This window comes from Azolla caroliniana, unplaced genomic scaffold (assembly GCF_043228905.1).
Source record: "Azolla caroliniana isolate FFs.n. ecotype wild unplaced genomic scaffold, voAzoCaro1.0.p SCAF_12, whole genome shotgun sequence".
NCBI classification, from domain to species: domain Eukaryota; kingdom Viridiplantae; phylum Streptophyta; class Polypodiopsida; order Salviniales; family Salviniaceae; genus Azolla; species Azolla caroliniana.
Window position 1 is genome coordinate 19,973,130 of NW_028230447.1, and position 9,652 is coordinate 19,982,781.

The 9,652-nt window shown below is 37.4% G+C and overlaps 1 protein-coding gene across 1 annotated transcript; it reads left to right on the plus strand.

The window, feature by feature from the left end:
• The first annotated feature begins 2,862 nt into the window (after window positions 1–2,862).
• Window positions 2,863–9,206, plus strand: LOC147857420 (ubiquitin-activating enzyme E1 1-like). Its single transcript, XM_087328714.1, has 6 exons — window positions 2,863–3,122; window positions 4,835–5,052; window positions 5,920–6,714; window positions 7,042–7,910; window positions 8,004–8,436; window positions 8,506–9,206. Exons 1-6 carry the CDS (start codon window positions 2,885–2,887, stop codon window positions 9,094–9,096), a joined length of 3,144 nt encoding a protein of 1,047 aa, XP_087184840.1. The 5' UTR covers window positions 2,863–2,884; the 3' UTR covers window positions 9,097–9,206.
• The last annotated feature ends 446 nt before the right edge of the window (window positions 9,207–9,652 follow it).

The window sequence follows — 9,652 nt, forward strand, 5'->3', positions numbered from 1 at the left end:
TCTTCATTTTTGGGGTGGTCTTCTTCAGTGTTAATGGGAGCTTGGGAATGTTCATCTTTGTCTACTTCGATTTTGTCAATTGGGGGAGTCTTCTTTCGTTTTCTTTTCTTCTTCGACTCTTCTTTATATAAGTTTTCAAATCTCGAGTGGAAGCAATGAGGAGGCAACAAGCAAACACACCAATTGTTTGTTGGGAGGATAGAGTGACATGAGAGGTACTCGTGGTCTTCATGGCCCGCTTGACTCACCTACACCTAAAGCTTTGCTCCTCTCACTTCTATTTCTTGAGGTTGCCACCATTGTAACCCCTTCGCCTTTGTTACTTATTAACCCTAATTTATAAAAGGGTTTTTCTTTGTAATTGTGTATTCTTCGGCCTTCAAAGTGGTCATTATGTCTTAAACTCATACTCGTTGCATTATTCACGTGATTAATCTCTCTTGTTTAAGCGCCCAAGATGATTTAGTTTGCATCCGCGAACCCCCGCGATTTCGTGTTTCACAAGCGTTTGCTCCTCTTTGTGCATCACCTTCGAGTTACTCCTTTCTTCGACAAGAGTGAGTCTTTGACATATGTGATTTCTTTGACTATAGGGATTTCTTCAACATACTCCTCCCTTCGACACGTTTCTTTGATATCAACTAATCCTTTTTTACTCCTAGATCTTTTCGACCCCATGTTTTTGAGTCCTCCTAACCTTAACGTCCTCCTTGGTTCGAGACCCCATGTGGTCCCACTCAAGTAGAACACACACGCCCTTTTAAGGCTTAATCGGTTTGGATAAACCGGTTCCTAAACTGATTTATGGGTAAACCGATTTAGGAGCTCATTCAGTTCAAGTTTGAAAACTCCTAAACCGGTTAAGGCTTAACCTGTTTCGTTTGGACTAGGCCAAACTGCTTAATCCAAAACCGAATTGTTGTCAATCCCATAATTTCTATAAAAATACGTAGGAATTTTACACAATATGCATAATAAATTATATATATATATATTCTATTTTTATATCTCAATTTTGGGCTTTAAAGTGTACGCGTAAATAAAAATAGGTAAAAACTACTAGTGTTTATAAAACAAAAAGGGTCCACGTAAATACACGAATACAATTATTTATATTTATATTTATTATAACAAGATTAAATATGTACATGTTACAACACGTATAAATAAATATACGAATACCTTATTTATATTTATTATGACAGATTAAAGATATGTAAGAACACGTATAAAACACATACATACGTATTTAGATATACGAATACATGATTTATATGCACGTTTATTATCACATATTAAATACATGTACGAAGTTAGAACACGTATAAATATACGAATACATTTATTATACTTCTATTTATATTTGTATTATTACACATTAAAATACATGTATAAACACGTACGTATAAATATACGTATCGAAAGGTAAATAATGTATTCAGATCTTCTAGCAGCAGCAGAGGATCTGCAGCAGTGATTGATTGATTGATCTGAAGAAGAAGAAGAAGAAGAAGAAGAAGAAGGTCGCTCGCTGATCGTTTCGCTAATAGGTATGCTCTCTCTCCCTCACGTTCTTCTTCTTCTTCTACCTTCACTCTGCACCTTTCTATGCTCTCTTGCTCAAATCCACTCTTGATGAAGTTTTATTTATTTGTTTTTATTTTATATCAATTCTTTTCTTGATTCAATTGGGTGATTGTTTTCCGTGAATGAAATTTGGAGGGTTTTTTGTTTGATTCGTGTCTGTTTCTCTCTCTCTCTCTCTCTTATCTATCTATCTATCTATCTATCTATATATACACACACACACACACACACCAAAGGCCAGATTGTTTAGTTACGATTTCGTTTTTTCTTTTTTTTCGGACGATTCGTCTGAGAAATTTCAGGTTTTGGAACAATTGATTCCGCTCTTAGATCTGGTGATTGTTAACTTTTCAATTATATCTGCAATTCCGTGGTTTCTTTCTAAAGCTTCAATATCACTGAGATTTTATTGTTTGTTGTTTTATTTGAGTTATTCTATCATTGGAATTCCAGGGGTTTTACATGTTATATGCCATTTGATTATCCTTGGCTGTTGTCAACGATATTGTTATAGATTCAATGTTCGTTTTTTTATGGATTTCATCATATCTGAAATTCTAGTTTTTCCGAAAGACTTCTTCTGGTTGTGGCGATGTAACATCAAGATTAATTGTTCCTGCCACCTCCGCAATTGTAGGGTTTCCCATTTAGTTTCAAATAATTCTGCTGAAAATTTAGGGTTATTTAAGCCTTTCTGCAGTTTCTTTGTACGATGATTTGTGGCCAAGGTCAATGATATTGTTATGCATTCGCTATTTCTGAGTTTTGTTTTTGAATGCATTTTCTGAATTTCTTGCATTTTTATTTTCTATGATGGCCAAGAACTTTAATATTATTACCTATTTCATTAACTTTAAACTTCTAGAATTTGCTGTTCAGTCCAAACAAATCTTCTGCATTTCTAGGGTTTTGAATGATTTCTGCTGTTTGACATTCTGGGTTATGGGCAAGATGAATGTGCAGGTCTCATCATCCTGGCAGTTCCTGGGTTTGTTTAGTTTATACTGTTTCTGCCATTTCTAGATCTGATGACCTGTTTCCACTAAAACATATTAGGTGTTTTTTCCTGATGAAGAGTATTGCCCACTATTATTTTATATTAATTACTCAATTGATTATGCTTCCATTTTTGTATATAAATATTGCTGTCAATTTAATTATTCTGGGACATTCTGTTTCATTTGAATGATTTTTGTTATTACAATGACTACAAGGATTGGCTGATCTTGGTCAAGATTAACGTGATAGCTAACAGTTGTTGTTTTTTATTTGGAGGCTTTGCAGTTCTTTCCATTATATGCTTCCTGAGAAGAGAGGTGCCAGAGGAGATTCAGGAAGCATGTTGAAGAAACCGCTGCCCGAGGACAATGCCACAGCGATCGAGGAGTCCATGCCCTCTGATATCACGTCTGGAATTGATATTGATGAGGATCTTCACAGTCGTCAATTGGCTGTCTATGGAAGAGAGACCATGAGACGGCTCTTTGCTGCAAATGTGCTGATCTCGGGGCTTCATGGTCTAGGTGTTGAAATAGGTAAGCATCCATCATCCACTAGCACTCCAAAGTTGTGTGCTCCACTAGGGAAGAAGGGCATGCGGCACAAACCAGTCTTGGTAGAAAATGTCAGGCCTAAAAAATAGTGCAATTGTGAAGTGTTCAAATAGGTAAGAATGTGCTTGCAATGTAACGCTCGTTGTGGCTGGCCTAACGCACAACGATGCATGGCACATAGTTCCTATGATGCGCAAAGTTTTGCTTGCTACTCGACCAAGTTTCCTTTCATACATAAAGTTGTAGGAAATTATGATTTTAACTACCTAGGGTCTCTAGCGCCAGAGATCATGTTAGAGTAAAGAAATACACAAGGTACATCTGATTGGGTGTAATTTTTGAATTTGATTCACTACTCTGAAATTAGAAGATTTTTTAGAAACAGCCCTAGCAGGTTTTTTTTTGCTGGTATTGATCTAGATCTGGACACTTGGATTGAATCTGGAGCATTCTAGTATACTAGTGCACAAAGATATGATTGCCTAGCAGGTGGTACACAGGATAACATATGATGCACCCTTTGTCCCTATGTGTTGCCAACAGGATCTAGAGTATTTTAATCAAGAAAGATTAATGAAATTTCCAGTGAGTATTAGTGCTGTAGCAATGCTGTAAATTGAGTCCATCTAAAGCTTAATTAGTGCCAGTGTTAGTATTTTCATTGTTTCTAAAATTCTGATATTTCATGTAAGGTTTTTACTGCCCGATGGGAACATTGAAGGTGACAGGTGAATAAAAAGAATACCATAACCAACTTAATATTAAAAAATGTAATGAGAATGGACAGATAATCATGAAACAAACAGGCAAAATCCCTGAAGGCCCTGCACATTTGGTGACTTTGTCCCATCACACCAGTATCTAGTGTAACAAACATAAATATGATCATGCTTTTTATGTTAGCTTTCAAGTTTGAAGTTCATTGTATTGGATTGTAGGTTGATTTTCTTTTTTTTAGGGAAAACCTCTTAATATCACAATATGGTTGGTCAACTGAATCACATTGAATTCCATGAATTGTGTACAGTGGAGAAACTATCCATATAAGTCTCATGAATGATGAGACATTGACCACACTTACTCGTACATCATGTTCTGACTTTGGGTGCTGCATTCCATATATATATTTTACAATAGAACTTGCATATAAATTCATAATCAATGAAGAATCTATGTGCCGCTTGGCCTAAATCTCAATCTCTTTTGTCAGTTGAATCATAGGAACTATGTGCACTTTAGGTGGAATTGAGACCCAAATGCGCAGGGTTTGAGTATTGATGATTGTTAAAACGCACACCTTTCACAGAACTATTTTCGTTCTTTGTAATGCCATCATTATTTGACATCTGACCTATGGCATGCTGCAAAGGCAACCAGAATTCTATCATAGAGGGTATGATCTTCTGAAAGGATTTGCTTCACCTATCAAAGTGGTGAAACCAATTACTCAAATCCCTCACGGAAAGCTGCATATAGAGTTTTAGAACTACTTGCAAACTGTTACATGTGTAGGCATTTGGGTTTTTACAACACCATTTTTAAGTTCACTTTAATTTGGTCCAATCTTGCTTATTTTCTCTATAATTTGTAAGGATCTAGGGGCATTTCTCTCTCTTGAATACTGTTAAAGGAAATGCTAATTCTTGTTGATATTGTTTCATAATTCTAACTTCGTGAAATCAATTTGGATGCAGCAAAAAATGTGATACTTGCTGGTGTCAAGTCTGTGGTGTTGCATGACAAAAAGTCTGTTGAGACATGGGATCTTGGGGCAAACTTCTATTTTTCAGAGTCTGATATAGGGAAGAACAGAGCACTTGTATGTGCTAATAAGTTGCAAGAGTTGAATACAACTGTTCTTGTTACAGCAGACACGTCTGAAATAACAGAAGCCTTGATATCTGATTTTCAGGTAGTTATTTCCGTACTGTTTCAACTATAATTTTCTGTCTATGTACAATTCAATTGATTGAGGATATGATAACATGAAAGTTTGTGACAATAGTAGAATTTCCTCTAAGAATGGAAAATTTAATTGCACTTGGGACTGTTCATACTGTAGTTTTCTTACTTATGTTTACTGGCTATACTGTAATATCAACACATATACTATTCAGTTAATTTAGTGTGGTGTGCACATACTGTAAATTTCTTGAACCCACATCTTAGTTGTATGGAATGTACCGAAAATGGAAATGACTTTACAAAATAATTGTGGGAAATGTTGCCCCAAATTACTAAACAGTGGGATAGGATTCCATTTTAGGTTAAAAAACAGGTAAATTTAATAACTAAAAATACACAGATTTAGTAACTCACTAAAATAAAGGAATAACATAATCTACATTCATAAAGTTAAGACGATAAAGATTACACGCCCAAATCAACTAACAAAGCAAATGCTTCCCAATCATAGCCAGTTGTATATTGTAATTTGCTACTAAGGTGATTGTTATTCTTGATTGCTAATTTAATCTATAGATAAATATAATGACTGTTTTGCAGTGTAAGAAAAAGGTTTCTCGTTTTGTAAATTGTTTAATTATTACAACTGGTCACTTTTTAAACTAGTTTTTTTAATTAAACGTAGTTACGTCATTTATTTCTCTCATTTTGGGGCCGTTTCAGAGGTCCTGAAATGCTCACCTATGATGGAAACGCAGGAACACTGTTTCCAGAAGTAGGGGAGGCATTTCCTGCGATTTAAACCCACCTCTTTTGTTAAGGAAACATTTGTGACAAACATAAAGCTCCTCTAAGAACAGAAAATTAATTGCAGGTTGTTGTCTTTACTGACATCTCTCTGACTGAGGCAATTGCTTATGATGATTTCTGCCGCCAAAAGTCCCCACCAATTGCTTTCATTAAGGCTGATGTGCATGGGCTTTTTGGGAGTGTATTTTGTGACTTTGGGCCAGCGTTCACTGTCTTTGATGTTGATGGTGAAGAACCTCATACAGGCATTATTGCATCTATTAGCAATGGTAATCCAACTTTGGTATCGTGCGTTGATGATGAGCGCCTGGAATTCCAAGATGGTGACTTGGTTGTGTTCTCGGAGATACATGGAATGGATGAGTTGAATGATGGAAGACCAAGAACAGTTAAAAATTGCAGCCGGTACTCTTTTTTCCTTGAAGAAGATACCACCAGATTTGGAACATATGAGAAGGGAGGAATAGTTACTCAAGTCAAGCAACCAAAGTTGCTTAATTTCAAGTCATTACAAGAAGCATTGCAGAATCCCGGTGAATTCTTGTTGAGTGATTTTTCCAAGTTTGATCGACCCCCATTGTTGCACCTAGCTTTCCAAGCTCTTGATAAATTCCGTGATGAATATGGATATTTGCCAGGAGCAGGGAACAGTGATCAGGCTTCAAAATTTATCCATTTGGTGAAAAATCTTAATGAATGCAATGGGGATTTAAGGTTGGAAATGATTGATGAAGAGGTTCTCAAGCTGTTTGCCAGTGGTTCGCAATCAGTTCTGAATCCCATGGCAGCCATGTTTGGAGGCATAGTTGGACAAGAAGTCATTAAGGCATGTTCTGGAAAGTTCCATCCACTGTTCCAGGTGAGATTATCAAACTTGTTTCTCATTTCAGTTGGGCTTGTTTGGTGAGGGTTTTTTCAAAACAGGTCCAGAAATGGTTAAAAAAGTGTGTTTTACTATGTATGATATTTGCCAAAACGTGTTAACGTTTTATACCATTTCTGGGGTCTTTCACACACAAATGGTAAAACAGGAATTATTTTCAATTCAGGAAAATAAGCTTGCCGAAAATCTGGGAATGACAAAATACGCTCTACTGATGAATGCTCATTAGTAACTGTCTGGATTTTCATGAGAAAAATCTGATATTGGTCACAAAGATTATTTGCTGACATCACTTTCTTGCAGTTCTTCTACTTTGACTCACTGGAGTCTCTTCCAATTGAGCCATTATCTGAACAAGACATTGTGGTCTCAAACAATAGATATGATGCACAAGTTTCTATTTTTGGGCAAGAGATGCAGAAGAGGTTGCACGATGCAAAAGTGTTTGTGGTTGGTGCTGGTGCACTTGGCTGTGAGTTTTTAAAGAACTTAGCTTTAATGGGGGTTGGTTGTGGTAGCAAGGGGAAGTTGATTGTCACAGATGATGATATTATTGAAAAAAGCAACCTAAGTAGACAGTTCTTGTTTCGTGATTGGAATATTGGACAAGCCAAATCCACAGTCGCGGCAACTGCAGCATTGGCTATTAATCCCAACCTCAGAATTGAGGCCCTACAGAATAGGGTTAGCCCAGAAACTGAGAATGTCTTTGATGACAGATTTTGGGAGAGTATTGACGTAGTTATTAATGCATTGGACAATGTAAATGCGAGGCTTTATGTGGATTCAAGATGTGTTTATTTCCAGAAGCCACTTTTGGAGTCTGGTACGCTAGGTGCAAAATGTAATACTCAGATGGTAATACCCCATTTGACTGAAAACTATGGTGCTTCAAGAGATCCTCCTGAGAAACAAGCCCCAATGTGCACCCTACATTCCTTTCCACATAATATCAATCATTGTCTTACATGGGCACGATCGGAATTCGAAGGTCTATTAGAAAAGACACCTGCTGAGGTAAATACATATTTATCAAAGCCAGAGGAGTACAAGGCAGCGATGAGATCAGCAGGAGATGCTCAAGCTAGGGAGTTGTTGGAGAGAGTGGTTGAATGCTTGGTTACAGAGAAATGCAATACATTTGAGGATTGCATATTTTGGGCCAGGAGAAGGTACTTGCACTATCTCAAGCAACTGATTCAGCTTCATTCCTAGGCTTGTCGCATTAGGGAAAAACTGACCTCAAAGCTAATACATGTTTTTAGGTTTGAGGACTACTTTGCGAACAGAGTGAAGCAGCTGATTTATACATTTCCAGAGAATACGATTACGAGCACCGGTGTTCTTTTCTGGTCAGCTCCCAAGAGGTTCCCGAAACCTCTCGAGTTCACCTTTGAGGATCCTTCTTGTAGCTCTTTTTTAACCGCTGCGGCTTTTCTAAGGGCTCAGACATATGGAATTGCCATTCCTAATTGGGCTTCAAATAGCAAGAAGGTAGCAGAGGTTGCCGATAAGCTGGAGTTGCCTCAGTTTCAACCCAGACAAGGAGTGAAGATTGTCACAGATGAAAAAGCTACAAGCCTTAACTCACCTGCATCTGATGATTCCATTGTAATAGAGCAACTTATACAGGCATTGGATAATGGAGCATGCAGTGTACCTCCAGAGTTCCGGATGACTCCGATACAATTCGAGAAGGTAATCAAAATTCAAACCGTGTTCTCAATTCAGTTTGATTTAAAAATAACGGAGTCCCATGAAATGTAGGATGATGACACAAACTTCCACATGGACTTTATTGCTGGCCTTGCCAACATGAGAGCGCGGAACTATGGCATACCTGAGGTGGATAAGCTGAAAGCCAAATTCATTGCCGGCCGAATCATCCCAGCCATTGCGACCACTACTGCCTTAGCCACCGGCCTTGTATGCTTGGACCTTTACAAGGTTCTCTTGGGGCACAAGGTAGAGAAGTTTCGGAATACATTTGCAAACTTAGCATTACCACTTTTCTCCATGGCCGAACCTGTACCCCCAAAGATAAGCAAACATGAGGAAAGGACTTGGTCCATATGGGACCGATGGGTGATATCCGAGAACCTGACTCTTAATGAGTTGCTGAGTTGGTTCCAAGACAAGGGTTTGGCGGCGTATAGTATCTCGTGTGGTCAGAGCTTGTTGTATAATAGTATGTTCCCAAAGCATAGGGAGAGATTGGATAGGAAAGTATTAGACCTTGCTAAGCAAATTGCTAAGCTGGAGATATTGCCAACTCGCCACCACTTTGATATTGTTATTGCATGTGAAGATGATGAAGGCAATGATGTAGATGTACCCCTGGTTTCTATTCGCCTTTGAGGGCCGAGGATTCTTGTACTTCAGCCATGTGACTTCATTTCATGTACTAAATAAAGCCATATCCAAACATTTCTATAATAAAACATGCTGATAAGATTGCACTAGTTACATGTCTTCTCTTTTCCTCTTCTTGTTTGTAATTTCCTAAACGAAGTTGTTTGGGTGTCGGTAATTCTCAGTCGTCAATGACTATGCATAGGCCAAAGGAATTTGGGTATCATGTGTAAAATGCATGGTGCTCTATTGTCTTGATGGTTATTGTTAGGGTTTGTTATGGTAAAAGTTTGGATAGTGGATAAACCCAATATGAATTCCCATTCTAAAACTCAACATGTTGAATTATATTCCTGTTGGTGCCCTATTGTCAAATCATTGATTACCTAGACAATCTAGATAAATTCATTATTGAACTTAGTAAAGCTGTCTATAGAATTCTTAGTTGAACTTATCAAGCTCAGCGAAACACATGTTTATGCATGGTTATGGCATGCTCAATTCAATTGATTATGACGTCATAGACTAGAGCATGGATTGATATGAAAGAATATTTTTTAAG

Bases quoted from the DNA above. Each gene is read 5' to 3' on its own strand.
- LOC147857420 (XM_087328714.1), top strand. From the start codon at position 2,885: ATGCTTCCTGAGAAGAGAGGTGCCAGAGGAGATTCAGGAAGCATGTTG. The intron at 7,911-8,003 runs GTACTTGCACTA...ACATGTTTTTAG, and splicing joins ATATTTTGGGCCAGGAGAAG to GTTTGAGGACTACTTTGCGA. The intron at 8,437-8,505 runs GTAATCAAAATT...CATGAAATGTAG, and splicing joins CTCCGATACAATTCGAGAAG to GATGATGACACAAACTTCCA.